Source organism: Sander lucioperca, chromosome 15, assembly GCF_008315115.2.
Source record: "Sander lucioperca isolate FBNREF2018 chromosome 15, SLUC_FBN_1.2, whole genome shotgun sequence".
Lineage (NCBI taxonomy): Eukaryota > Metazoa > Chordata > Actinopteri > Perciformes > Percidae > Sander > Sander lucioperca.
Window position 1 is genome coordinate 1,182,376 of NC_050187.1, and position 15,323 is coordinate 1,197,698.

The following is a 15,323-nucleotide window of genomic DNA, read 5'->3' on the forward strand; positions in this document are numbered from 1 at the left end:
AATTCAGCTTTGGTGCAGAATTACAGCCACTAGAGCCAGTCCCACAATGAGCTTTCATTAGTATGTGCCATTTCTGTGTCTGTAGCTTTAAATGCTATTGAGGTGGAGGGTGGGGGTGTGGCCTTGACCAACTGCCACTTTGCTCGTTTGAAAGCCATGATGTCTCTCTCTTTCTCATGGGTGGGCCAAATTCTCTGGGCGGGCAAAGCAGAGAAAGGGGAGGTAACCTTTCTCCTTATGACATCATAAAGGGAAGATTCCAGATCAGCCCATCTGAGCTTTCATTTTCTCAAAGGCAGAGCAGGGTACCCAGGGCTCGGTTTACACCTATCACCATTTCTAGCCACTGGGGGACCACAGACAGGCTGGGGGAACGCATATTATGTTAAAAAACCTCACAAAGTGAAATTTTCATGCCATGGGACCTTTAACATAGGACCCCTTCTTTGATATTACCTTCACAATTCCTGCATCCATTGAACTTGTGAGTTTATGGAGAGTTTCTGCTTGAATTTCTTTGCAGGATATCAGACTAGCCCCCCAGAGCTGCTGTTTTGATGCAAACTGCCTCCCACCCTCATAGAGCTTTTGCTTGAGGATGCTCCAAAGGTTCTCACTAGGGTTGAGATCAGGGGAGGATGGGGGCCACACCATGAGTTTCTCTCCTTTTATGCCCATAGCAGCCAATGACACAGAGGTATTCTTTGCAGCATGAGATGGTGCATTGTCATGCATGAAGATGATTTTTCTACGGAAGGCACGGTTCTTTTTGTACCATGGAAGAAAGTGGTCAGTCAGAAACTCTACATACTTTGCCAAGGTCATTTTCACACCTTCAGGGACCCTAAAGGGGCCTACCTGCTCTCTCCCCATGATTCCGGCCCAAAACATGACTCCTCCTTGCTGACGTTGCAGCCTTATTGGGACATGGTGGCCATCCACCAACCATCCACTACTCCGTCCATCTGGACCATCCATGGTTGCACGGCACTCATCAGTAAACAAGACTGTTTGAAAACGAGTCTTCATGTATTTCTGGCCCCACTGCAACCGTTTCTGCTTGTGAGCATTGGTTAGGGGTGGCAGAACAGAAGGTTTATGCACAACTGCAAGCCTCTGGAGGATCCTACACCTTGAGGTTCGCGGGACTCCAGAGGCACCTGCAGCTTCAAATACCTGTTTGCTGCTTTGTAATGGCGTTTTAGCAGCTGCTCTCTTAATCTGATGAATTTGTCTGGCAGAAACCTTCCTCATTATGCCTTTATCTGCACGAACCCGTGTGTGCTCTGAATCAGCCACAAATCTCTTCATGTAACCTGCCCTGTTAAGATGTGTTTGATTGAAATAGCTTTTGATTTCAGTAAATATGACCTCCTAATGCTGCAAATTCAGCAAATGACCATTTTCAGTTCTTTACAACTTATAAAATGCTTTGAAACTCTGTTGTGCATAATAATTTGGAACAGTGCATTTTGAGTTTTTTATTTTTGAAAAAATACTGTTTTCATTGGGTGGTTTGTTCAATGAAATTCGACTTATACCATAACGGTTGGTGACTTGAAAATAAATAAATAAATAAATATATAAAAATATATATAAATAAATAAATATATAAAAATATATATATATATATATATATATATATATATATATATATATATATATAAGTATTGTAAATGTAAATGTATATGTAAATGCCGCACTGCATAGGCTTCATACAGCACACTTCTAACTTAAAGCGAATAGCAGGCGAGTCAGTCTGGTGGAACATTTAAGAGCTACAGGAGAAACTAAAGAGCAGCACTGACTGAGCAACACTTCCTTGAGGTCAGGTTTTGGTGCATGGCAGACTGTGTTTGAGTAAGACTACCATGAGTCACTTCAATAAAACACAACAACAACAACACCAACAGACATGCAATCCTACTGGTTATTTATAGTGATCAGTACATTTGAAATACAAACCTCTTATCCCTGCCAATAGCCTACTGTTACCCTTCAAATGGTGAAGCTCATGTGATTTCTGCTGATTATGTTCACAGTAGAGCTGCAACGATTAATTGATTAATCAATTAGTTGTCAACTTTCAAATTAATCGCCAACTATTTTGATGATCGATTAGTCTGTTTGAGTAATTTTTTTAAGACAAAAGTAAAAATTCTTTGATTCTAGCTTGTTAAATGTGAATATCTTCTAGTTTCTTCTCTCCTCTGTGACAGTAAACTGAATATCTTTGAGTTGTGGACAAAACAAGACATTTGAGGACGTCATCTTGGGCTTTTTGCGAAACACTGATCCACATTTTTCACCGTTTTCTGACATTTTAGAGACCAAACAACTGATCTATTAATCAAGAAAATAATCAACAGATTAATCGACTATGAAAATAATCGTTAGTTGCAGCCCTAGTTGACAGATTGCATTTAAAGCACTACACGTTGAAGTTGTTAACATTTTTAGAGTCCAAGGAATTCAATTAAATTCAATTTTATTATAGTGTCAAATCCCAACAGGAGTTATCTCAGGACACTTTCTAGACAGAGTAGGTCTAGATCACACTCTAATTTACAGAGACCCAACAATCCCTCCCAAGAGCAAGCATTTGGTGTGACAGGAAAGAGGAAAAATGTCGATGCAAGACATTAAACAGAAAATGTCATCAAGGTACCAATTATACATTTTTATTAGCGCAGATTCTCTGTGTCCTCCCACATTCATTGCTGTCTCTGTTATTATTAGACGAGCACCAGAATCGTTCTCATACGTTGCCACCAAATAATATGCTATACACAGTATAAAATCAACAAAATGATCATTTAAATATTAAAATATACACTCTGTTGACACTGTATTAGGTAGGGCTGCACGATATGAGGAAAATATGCGATAACGTTGCTGAATATAGCAATAAAGATAATACTTCCGATAAATTAACAGATACAAAGGTGTACTCAGTTCTGTATTTCTGCTGCTTTCAGTGTTCTGCTTTAGTACAACAATTTGCTTGTTGATTTTAAAACAAATGAAAAGAAATCATTTCCAACATTTGTATTACACAAATTGAACATTGTATTGAATATAAAAAAAAGGCACCACTTAAAAAGGGCAGTTTTCTACTGATATGTTCTGTCAACTAACACATAAAATATCTTAGTGCCTTTTGCGATATGTTGCAGCCTTTTGCGATATGTATATTGCGCCAGTTGATATGCGATGATGATAAAAAAAAACAATATATTGTGCATCCCTAATATAAGGTACATCTAACTAAAACTACTGCAGTCTAATAGAACAGCCCATGCAGTACATCCTCCTTTTAGAAGCTTCTTATGTTCAGATAGAAAGGTGCTGATTCAACTGTCAGTTTGTACAGCTGTTTAACTGTACTGCATTGTACTGAGAGGTGTTTCTGATACCCTGTTTGATATAAATAGAATTGAGAATATTTGACATTGTTTGATAAATGACTTAAAGTGCTCATATTATGCTCATTTTCAGGTTCATAATTGTATTTAGAGGTTATATCACAATAGGTTTACATGGTTTAATTTTCAAAAAACACCATATTTTTGTTGTACTGCACATTGCTGCAGCTCCTCTTTTCACCCTGTGTGTTGAGCTCTCTGTTTTAGCTACAGAGTGAGACCTCTCACTTCTGTTCCATCTTTGTTGGGAGTCGCATATGCGCAGTAGCTAGGTAAGGACTACTAGCCAGTCAGAAGCAGAGTACTAGGGTGTGCCCTGACAGTAGCTAGGTAAGGACTACTAGCCAGTCAGAAGTAGAGTATGAGGGCGTGCCCTGACAGTAGCTAGGTAAGGACTACTAGCCAGTCAGAAGCAGAGTACTAGGGCGTGCCCTGACAGTAGCTAGGTAAGGACTACTAGCCAGTCAGAAGCAGAGTATGAGGGCGAGCCCTGACAATACCTAGGTAAGGACTACTAGCCAGTCAGAAGCAGAGTATGAGGGCGTGCCATGCTAGCAGCTAGGTGAGCATTATAACTTGTGTTCCAAAGTGACCACGTTTGTCTCTGAAGTAAAGGCTGGACTACAATAGAGCTGTTGGAGCAGTTGGTGAACAGTGTTTTCTGTTGGAGATGGTAAGTCCCTTTGGGGTGGACTTTGGGCTTTTTCACTTTGTAAACCTATAACATGCACAAAAAAAGATATATAACACAAAGGGAAAAATGAGCACTTTAAATAATTGATCAATTACTAGATTAGTTATTCAGGGTTTATGCTATAGACAAAGTCTAGTTCTTAAAACACATCCAGCCCTAACCACCTGACCTTAACTATAATTTTATACATTGTTAAAGCAGCCATATTATGCTCATTTTCAGGTTCATAATTGTATTTTAAGGTTGTACCAGAATAGGTTTACATGGTTTAATTTTCAAAAAACACCATATTTGTGTTGTACTGCAGTGCTCTCTCTCACTGCTGCAGATCCTCTTTTCAGCTGGTCTCTATTTTAGCTACAGAGTGAGACCTCTTTTCTTCTTCTGTACTATCTTTGATTGCACTGCACATGTGCAGTAGCTCAGATGTAGATCATGTCAGCTAGCTAGCTCCATAGACAGTAAAAGAAAGGCTGTTTCTACAACTTCGGTCAGTTACAAGGCAGGATTAGCTGGGAGACTTCTAAATGAGGGCGCACATGGAAGTAGTTCTTTTGTAGATTATGGTGAACTTGTGTGTGTTGTAGCAGTGCTTTGCTATTGAGAACGAGGTAGCATGCTAGCGTTAGCATGCTAACGAGCTAATGGTTGCGGTTAGCCTGCTCGTTTCGGCTTACGACGTCACAAGCCGTGCCGATTTTGAACAGCTCACCCAGAGACTGAAGGCAGGACACATTCAGAAACTGTATCTCACTCTAGACAGCATGGATGGATTTTTTTCAAAGTTTGTATGTGTGTGGAAGCACCAGAGACACAACATAACACCCCAAATCCCAGAAAAGGTGATTTTTTCATAATATGGGCACTTTAAGTCTATGAGGCAACCTGCAGACATTTTCCATTCCCTGTTTTCATCTTCATCAGTTTGACTTTTTTATAGAATTGCTGCTCAGCAGTGACTGACAGTAAAACTCTCACCGGGGAGGCTCAGAAGAAACAGCCATGCAGTAATGCAGATTATAATGTAAACATATAATCTGTGAGTCCGCTCAGACTGCACACTGGCCTTGAGTTTTCTATTTAGAATGGATGAGAGATGAAGTAAGGGATGAAGATTAAAAGGAAAGATGCAGGAACAAGGGGAATGCAACAGAAAGAGCTCACAGTAAAAAGAATAATCACAATGACCACCAACTGCTGCATCCACATGGAGATACCCAACTCACAATGAGTGTCAGTATGGATGGAGTTCTATGAGAGTTGAATGCAGAATCAATTCACATCATGGACATCAAAACGGAATTTAGTCAGTAGTCGCAGTTTGTTCCAACAGAAAATACGATGGCATACCTGGTTGCAGGATGGTTTTGGGCCAGATCCCTTGGAAAGCTTTGTAATAGAGAATACATGTAGTATTACCACTGAACTCATGGCTGCGGGTATTAGCACTGATGTAATGCTACATGGCTTTGGTTTGCGGTCTTTGTCAGCCAATCATCTATATTCTATTGGAACTGCCTCCAGTACCTGCTATCTATAATAAAGTCTTGCACGTACAAAACTCAACACATCTGACATTTTAAAGCATTCATTTCTATAGATTTCAGAGACCAGGGCTCCATCATTTCTATCCAATGTTTCTAATATTAATATGTTACAGGTCTATGCATCTTCTTAGTTCTCGTTCAGCTTCCCAGGTTCTTTGAACTTTGAAATTCAGGATTGGTCAGTCTAGGAAAAAGTCAACTTTGACGAATGTCTGTTATTATTTTTGAAACAATTAAAACATGAGGAAGGAACTTCCCTGCTTCTGTTCTCCTGTACTTACTATCTTATTTGCACATACACAACAAGCTAGTCTATGCTATGCTGTTCTGTTTGTAAGTACTCAAACAACAAGGCATTTGGGGTGGAATATAAAAAGGTTTTTATTATATTATTTACAATAAACGTCTTTTTCTTAATGACTACCATTTATTTTCATTAAATATTACTTGTGTCTTTGCTTTTTGGGAGGGTTGTTTGGGGTCGATATCTACACCAGGACTGCTGCAGTCAGTTCTCATTTCCTCTAAAATACCTCATACGTCCCCAATACTTACTAAAAGTAGAAGTATAAGCATAGACTGTAAAAAAAAAAAGTAATGTTTGCAAAAATGAAGTTTCTATAGACGTCGATGGAAAATTAATGTACTTCTCGTTTTATTTATTACCTCAGTAAACATTTTCATAATGAGTTTATTGTCTCAATCGGTAGTTTTAAGTCTTCTTCAATACAGCATTTTGTAAATTATTATGCGTGCTTTAGGGCCAGGCCTGACAACATGCCCCTATTGAATCATAAGCTGTGTTACATCAGCAGTGCCACTTCTCCTCGTTCACTTCCCCTCAGCCCTTGATATTACGTAACAGTATACGTCGCAGTATAACAATATAAAATTGATTTTCTTTTTAAAGTCTGCACTTTTTTTAAAAGGAGCAGAAACTATTGCTTTGGCTGAACTCTAGTGGTTTAACGTCTCCCCGTGCTGTAGTGATGTACCAGTAAACTCAGGGTGATCACTGTTGGGTGTGGTTACAGTTGCAACGGGGTGTGCTTAACATGTTTTTTTACATTTCATTCCATTTTCACAGAGGGGCGACAGACTTGAAACATGCACAAGCAGAAAGAAATACTGCTTTTCAGCCTGATATTAAGTTACTCTTCATGTATGGCTGGAAATAATATGGATATTTAAATTGTTGGGAGACTTAGTTTTTAACATGTCTAGATGTGTATGAGATTTCACAAGACTGAAGTGAAGAAGCTGTGTACAAAAAATTGTTCTGTTGCACTGGTCTTTAGGTGTACATTTTACCTTGTCATTTTTTAAACTTTTTATAGGGAAAATTAAACTGATATTCCAGTCAGTGATCCGCAGTTCAGTTCAGTTCAATTTTATTTATATAGCACGTTTAAAAACAACCATAGTTGACCAAAGTGCTTAACAAAGTTCAAAATCAAAGAGATAATATACACAAACAATACACAGTATACAATACAAAATAACCAACAGCACAACAACAAGGTCAAGATATCAAAGCTCAACTTGATTTGAAAGCCAAAGCATAGTAATGGGTCTTAAGCAAGGACTAGAATGTTTCAATGTTCTGAGCTGTTCTTACATTAATAGGTAGACCATTCCAGAGGTTTGGAGCAGCCACTGCAAAGGCTCGGTCACCTTTATTTTTTAACCTGGATCTGGGCACATCGAGGAGCATCTGATTGGACGACCTCAGTGCTCTGACAGGTGTGTGGACATGTAAAAGCTCTGATAAATAAGAAGGCGACAACCCATTTAAGATCTTAAAAACAATTAATACAATTTTAAATTTGATCCTGAAACAAACAGGAAGCCAGTGGAGCGTTGCCAAAACCGGTGTGATATGGTGGCACTTTTTTGTCCCAGTTAAAAGTCGAGCTGCTGCGTTCTGGACTAACTGTAACCGACGAAGGGATGACTGATCCAATCCAACATACAAAGAGTTACAGTAATCTAAACGGGACGTAATAAATGCATGTATGACTCTTTCAAAGTCTTTGCGTAGCAGGTAAGGCTTAACCTTAGCCAATAGTCTCAGCTGAAAGAAACTGGTTTTAACAACAGAGCTTATCTGTTTATCAAATTTAAAAGCACTGTCAAAAACCACACCCAGATTCTTGGTAAAAGGTTGAATATGGGAACCTAACGTACCAAGAGCATCAACACAGGCACTAAAATGTTCAGCGCGACCAAACACAACAATTTCAGTCTTATTATCATTGAGACAGAGAAAATTCTGATCCAACCAAATTTTGATATCACTCAAGCAGTTCAACAAAGGCTGGACAGTGTCCTTGTCATTGTTTTTTACAGGCAAATAGATTTGTACATCGTCTGCAAAACAGTGGAAAGAAATGTTATGTTTTTTTAAAATGGACCCTAAGGGCAGCATGTACAGAGAAAAGAGCATGGGTCCCAAAATGGAACCTTGGGGGACCCCACAAGAAAGAGGGGCAGCAGACGAAGAGCAATTCCCAAGGTGGACAGCAAAACTCCTATCTGCCAAGTAAGATTCAAACCATTTTAGGGCTATGCCTGTAATGCCAACACTTTGTTTGAGTCGGGATAAGAGGATAGAGTGGTTGACAGTGTCAAAGGCAGCAGTCAAATCTAAGAGCACTAAAACTGCGGAGTTTCCTGAGTCAACCGCTAAGAGAAGGTCGTTATAGACTCTTAGAAGGGCAGTTTCAGTACTGTGGCGGGGCTTAAAACCAGACTGGAACTTTTCATAAATACTAAAATCATCTAAAAATGATTGTAGTTGATTAAAAACAACCTTCTCCAAGATTTTAGATAATAAGGGAAGTTTAGAAATAGGTCTAAAATTAGACAAAACTGAAGGATCCAGATTTTTCTTTTTTAAAAGTGGTTGCACGACAGCATGTTTAAAAGCAGCTGGAACACACCCTGAGCTGAGAGATGTGTTAACCAAGGATAAAATACTGGACCCAACAGTGTTAAAGACATCTTTGAGTAAGCGGGCAGGGATACTGTCCAGCAGGCAGTTTGCAGGACGAAGCTGCTTAACTACGTCCGAGAGAACGTGTAATGTAACTGGCTCAAACTGCTGGAAGACAGCTGGGCATAAAGAAGGAACAGAGGGGTCACTGGTAAAAGCAGGGGATAAAAAACTCAGGCTAACAATTTTATCTATGAAGTGTTTCAGGAAGTTTTCACACAACAATGTGGATGGCACAGCACGGTCAGTTTCACAAGGGTTAACAAGAGAGTTGAACACTTTAAAGAGAACCTGAGGCCTCTGGGTGTTACTAGCAACCAGGTGAGATAAAAAATGAGTTTTAGCAGATTTTACTGCTCCCTGGTATTTATGTGGGGGCGTCCTTTAAAATGTGAAACGACACTTGAAGTTTGTCCTTCTTCCACTTTCTCTCAGCAGTTCTGCAGGTACGTCTGAGAGAGCGGGTATAGTCATTTAGCCAAGGTTCTGCAAGCGCTTTAGTGCGTTTCTCCCTCCGTGGAGCAACAGAGTCGAGTATCTTAGTACAAGTAGAGTCAAAAAGGTTGGTGAGTTCCTCCACATTAAGATTACAATCTTCAATACTGTACAGCACTGAGTCTTTAAAGGCAGCAGAAAACTGTGAGGCAGTTAGAGGGTTAATTGCACGCACACTGCGTGCGGGAGCAACAGTTGAAGTGTCCGAGCAGGGGACAACTATAGTAAATACAACGGGCAGATGATCCGACATACAAGTGTCACATATTTCATCAATGGCAACATCTAAGCCATATGACAGTATGAGATCCAAAGTATGTCCTTTTTCATGTGTCGGGCCAGAGACAGACTGCGTAAGATTAAAAGAGTCAATAAGATTAAGAAAATCCTTAGACATAGGTCTGGATTCGCAGCACACATGTATATTAAAATCACCAACGATTAAAAAGCGATCATATTTTAACGCAATCCCAGCCACAAAGTCAGCAAAGTCCTGAATAAAATCCTTGTTGAACTTTGGAGGTCGATACACCACCGCACATAATACAGTCACTGGAAGATTCACCTCAAACAGCTGCAGCTCAAAGCTAGAGCAGCTGTCAAACGGAATCTCCCGACACTGAAAGGCACACTTAAACATAGCGGCTAGTCCTCCACCTCTACCTGTGGTCCGAGGGGAACTGAGGAAGCCACATCGAGGAGGAAGAAGTTCAGAAAAGGTGTGAACTCGCCCTCATGAAGCCAGGTTTCTGTTAAGAACATAAAATCCAACTCACGAGAAGTGAAGAAGTCATTGAGGAGAAAAGTCTTGTTGGCTAGCGATCTAGCATTGAACAAAGCCAGGCGAAGAGTTTGATCCTCACTGCCTGGAGGCGCCGTACGATCCAGCAGGCGCAAGTTTGAAAAATCCACACCACCTCGGTGGATCCGAGCCCGCATGGGAGAAGATGGTGCCGTCAGCAGGTGGGCCTCGGAAATAACCTGTGAGCCAGGGACAACGGGACAGAGCCAGCGGCCTCTCATCCCCAGCAAGCGCCCGGCAGCAGGAACGTAGCGTCCATCAGGACACGTCGCACAGGTGGACGCCAGGTAAGCCCTGAATCTGACCAGTACACCTCCGCGTTTTCCCCGTCGCCTGTAGCGCTTCTTACGGGGAAGAACAACAGGTGAACGGCGCAGGTACTCAGGTATATCCGACAGCAAAGGAGGAAGCCTCGAGGACCAGTGGTCTCCCAAAACATGTCTTTCAGACAATATATCAGCAGATATTCGAATGTTGAAAAGTGTATGGCGATCATAAACGAGCAAAGCAGAGACATCTTGACAGTATGTACACATAAATAGGGCGATTGCAAACAGCAAACTAAGCAGACGAGGCTTATTTCTACAGCTGAAGTTCATCCATTTGGTCCACCAGAGACTGTTGATTGACAAAGAAAATGCTGCATAGTGTTGGCCGAAGAGGAGTTAGCTTTAGCCTAAAGTTAGCCTTCCTTTCTTCCCCTGTCTTTGTTTGTGGTCTCAACCTGGCCTGCGAGCACTTTGGGTCATCGGTGCCGGGTTGGTAGCCCCAGTCAGTGTTGTAGTATGCGTCTGCACATTCTCTGTAATGACAATACTGCCCCTCCCCACTCCGCTGCAGTGGTTTTTGACCGGGAATAGAAGTTAGTGGTTGGAAGCAATGGCACCAAAAACAACAGCAACAACATGAGCTTTAAACCTCTAAGCCCCTGACACACCAAGCCGACGGCCGACCGTCGGCAGAAAAGGCAGTCGGACTGATCGGTTGGCTCCCCGAGGTCCAAAAAGTGCCTCGGAACACACCGAAGAGACGCCGACTTGAGCGTACGTTCTGCGCGAGCGCGAGACAAAATACAAAAAATGAAAACCGGAAATGATGAACGCGTCACGTGGGTCTGGCTTGTCCAGCTGACCGATAATGGCGGCTTGTTCGAAATACGATCTCGTATTTTACGAAAATAGTTCACTGAAATGTGTTTCTGAAAACATTTGACGCGAGAAATAGGCCGTACAGTTGCTGAATCTGTCTTCATTTCAGATCGACAAAGGTCAGTTTAAAAGATTTGTCAGGCGTTCGTCACTCATCCCGTTCACCATTTCCGGGTTAGCACTCCAATCAGATTGGTCATTGAGTCCGACTGCCCGCCCTCCGACCCAGGGCAGGTCGGCCAAAATGAAGGCCGACGGCTCCTCTGACGGACGATGGCACGGAACACACCAAACAGACTGGAGTCACCGACCTCGCCAGACTGTCAGACGGCCGATTATCAGGTTGGTGTGTCAGGGCCTTTTAACCCACTGAGGAGACTACTGTAAAGAGGACCCATTCCTGGATGGGCGAGGAGAGGATTTTCCAAGTTGTTGTGATTTTTACTAGCTCAACCAGAAGAACCGGAAGATAAAAACCTTCCTCTGACCAGTTTTATGTTGGCAGAGCGCCACCTACTGTACCAGAGGTAGAGTTACAATCGCCATTCGTCCCATTCTTCCCTGCTGATGTATACAGGGAGAACTGACATAATCCGGTTATTTACTTCATTGGTGGCAAGACCATACCCTGGTTACTGCTGTGCATGTAAAAGCACACACTGATGTAGCCAATAGCCTTTGTGTCTGGAACAGGATTGGTCTATGTTTAAGACTTCAGGAGCACTGTTTGCTGCAGTCTGACTAACACGTACCTGTGGTGAGCTTCCCGTCGATACTTTTTCATGGCCACACCGTCCATGTTGGCTGGTAGGTCGGCATAGTTCTGCAGACGGTCACTCCATGAAGTCGTCATTGTGAACTATAAAAACACACAAAGACACAAGCTGCTCATTAAAGCCAGAACACTGGCTGGGCTGTGCAATTAATCAAAATGTAATCGTGATTATGATTTCGGCTCCCAATGATCACAAAAACAGAATAATCGAGAAAAACAATTATTTAGCTCATTACGTTTTGCAAGTAAACTCTTATTTTCTCTTGTGTTCTGAATGAAAAAATTAAGTTTAAACATGAAAAGTATTAAGGCAAATTTCACAGTTGTATGTGTTTTTTTATACTGTTGATTTATTAAACTTTTTCCACTGTTTTTTAAGTTCAATAAATGCAACATCTTTCCAGAAGTCAATGAGTAATCGTGTTAAATTATCGTGATTTCAATATTGACCGAAATAATTGTGATTATATTTTTTTCCATAATCAAGCAGCCCTAGAAAACACACACACACACACACACACACACACACACACACACACACACACACAGCTTGTGAGACTCTATTCTTAATTTAAGTAAGATTAGTGTGTTAAATAGTGACATTGACTATAGATTGTAGCGGGTCTACTCACAGGGAGTGACCCAATGATATAATATCCTGAGGATTAACAGGATATAATATAATACATTTACATTTCCCCTCTGAACTAAAAAGGTAAAAATGTAACACGTTTAACTGTAGCAAAAAAACAGCACATTCCTTCTGGTCATGCAGCAAACTTTATTAATGTTGGAAAAGTATTTTTACTGTTTCTCTAAAGCTTTTGGGAAAAGTTTGGAACCTAACCCTATACTGATATTGAAAGTTAAAGTTATTGATAAGTGATAAGTCCCTTATCTCTTCACAAAAAGAAGCCTATTGAATATGGGATGGTGATTGCGAAGAAATAGATTTCTGTGGCTACATATGACCTGTGGTTGGGAGACATGTTCAACACAACATTTGGAGAGACTGATGTACGAGAACTTAGATCATGTCCTCCTACACAATCTGGACTGTGGTCATAACATCTACATCTTATAACTTATTCCCTGTTATATATTGTTCTAAATGTATATTATTTCATTTTCTTGTTTGTCAAGCAATTCTAATTCTATTATGTCTTTTCGGAGTCATAGTTAATATTTAATAATAAGCTATTGTAGGGCTGGGCGATATGGAGAAAACAAATATCACGATATTTTTGACCAAATACCTCGATATTGTAGTGTTGACTATTGGTGCTTTCACAAAATATTTACACAATGAGATTTTAGATCAATAATCATCAGTAATGTGGATATAATGACTGAGTGGGTAAAGGCAAATAATAGAACAGTTACAACAGTCTGGTAAGTTCAGAAAAGTACATCACTTTACTCTAATGTAGCCTTTAAAACCAGGAAAAGACAACACTTATGCCATATTACGATATCCAAAATCTAAGACGATATCTAGTCTCATATCACGATATGGATAGAATAGATATATTGCCCAGCTCTAAGCTATTGCACTGTTCAATCCCTGCACTGTTCACTTTTGCACTACCACCACTGCACACAGTCTACCATAGCACCTTTAAATTTCTGTGAGATATTTTTATGTATGTGAGATATATGTGTGTGTATATATATATATATATATATATATATATATATATATATATCTCACATACATAAGATTGTCTAAGCTACTGGATGCCTAAAATTTCCCTCAAGATGAATAAAGTATCTATCTATCTATCTATCTACCTACCTACCTACCTACCTATCTAGATACAGGAGATGTGTTTAATAACATATATGAGACCCTGTATTGAGATTATTTAAATGGCAGGCTGCGGTCGCTTTATAGTGCCTTACTGTGTATACATATATTGGTGTGTACTTTTTCTCTTTACTCTTGTAGTCTTGGATATCCACTTGTCTTTTTGACAAGACATTTATTCTGTTATTTCATTTTTATCCATGGTCTGCTGTGATTCTGATGTGCTACGTTCTGTATATATTCTTTTTTTTTTTTTAAGTAGCAAAAAAACTATGAATTGATCTACAGTGGCCATTAAATAAAATACTACATTTTAAGAAGTGTTTGCCTAATAACAAAAGTTAATTGATGCAGTCTTCTTCCACCAAACAGAATGTAAAAGTTAGATTTGATGACACTAACGTTAATTATTGGAATATAACGTTACTATAAACCGATGCTACTAATGGCATACGTACAGTTTAGTGTCCCAAATTATTTTCCAAAAACTGAGTGTCCCAAATGATGAGGGTCTTATGTGAGACAGGTTACCCTAAACCTAACAGCTGTTAAACAGGTGGTTTAGCAGCTTCATAATGAAGGACATTGTAAGGGGAATTTGGGACACTAACCTGCACGTACACCGCTACTAACTGACCCTGACGGTAGAACACAGATGTATGTATCAGTCGGTCGTGTTACATACAGGGCCATATGATCACACACAAGCCAGATTTGTAAACAGAGTGTGGAATAACGTTGGTGCTTCCTCCGAACAAGAGGAGACACGTAGAGGCTAGGCTAAAGTTAGCTCGGTGTCCCGTCAACAAGGCAGTGGAACTTGCCAAAGCTAACATTAGCGAGCCAATAACTGACTGGTCCGTTATGTTCCAGCTGGACGGTCAACTCTTATACCAGCTAACAAATGAAAACTGCTAAATAATAAGAATTGTAGCCACGTTTAAAACAGCACATGAAGAGGTAACTGTGGCGGCTGTCTCCATTTGGGTTCAAACACGGTTTACCGCAGACTGTAAGATTTAAAAACAATGTCGACAACACAACAACACTACTTACCACCTTCTTTTTCTTCTTCTTCTTCCTTCTTCTTCTTCTTCCTCCTCCTCTTCTTCTCAAGGGGGTAAGCGTCTCCTAACAACCCGTAGATTCTATGGCGCCATTTTGATGCTAATAAGCACTCACCCCCCGTTAGCATCCCATTGACTGCCATTCATTTTGACGCCACTTTGACAGCGAATAACTTTACATCTGAAGCGTTTAAAGACTTTATTTGTCCATTGTTTATTTCTAAAGAAACACGACAATGTATAAAAGGCTCCATTACCTTGTACCTCACGTTATGGCTCCGTAGCAGACGTTTTTGTAAAAATAGGCTAACGATTGTGTCATAACCACGCGACTTCCTGTCGCATAGTAGAGGAATTACCGTATAGTACAGGAGAAGCTCTCAGGCAGTTTGGACTTCCATTAGCTGTTTAAGTTTAATTACTAATGTTAACTATCATTTTAGTGATCAATAATTAGCCTGTGTCTATGTTATCTCCTTACATATACCTACGCTCTCCGTCTCTGCTAGATTGGGAATGATTGAGATTTCTCTTGGCACAGCTACCAGAAGACTTCCAACTTTCAGAC

The 15,323-nt window shown here is 40.3% G+C and overlaps 1 protein-coding gene across 2 annotated transcripts in view; it reads right to left on the bottom strand.

The window, feature by feature from the left end:
- The window catches only part of nt5c2a (5'-nucleotidase, cytosolic IIa), a 36,020-nt gene extending 21,253 nt beyond the window's left edge, over positions 1–14,767 (bottom strand). Inside the window, exons 1-3 of one of the 2 annotated variants that reach the window (XM_031304691.2) lie at positions 14,745–14,767; positions 11,859–11,965; positions 5,470–5,508 (exon numbers count right to left, since the gene is read on the bottom strand). In XM_031304691.2, the coding sequence (XP_031160551.1) occupies positions 5,470–5,508; positions 11,859–11,959 (140 nt within the window). In that variant the 5' untranslated portion in view covers positions 11,960–11,965; positions 14,745–14,767. The remainder of the gene's footprint in view (positions 1–5,469; positions 5,509–11,858; positions 11,966–14,744) is intronic. The other variant, XM_035992139.1, reaches the window with a different exon arrangement.
- Positions 14,768–15,323: the final 556 nt, after the last annotated feature.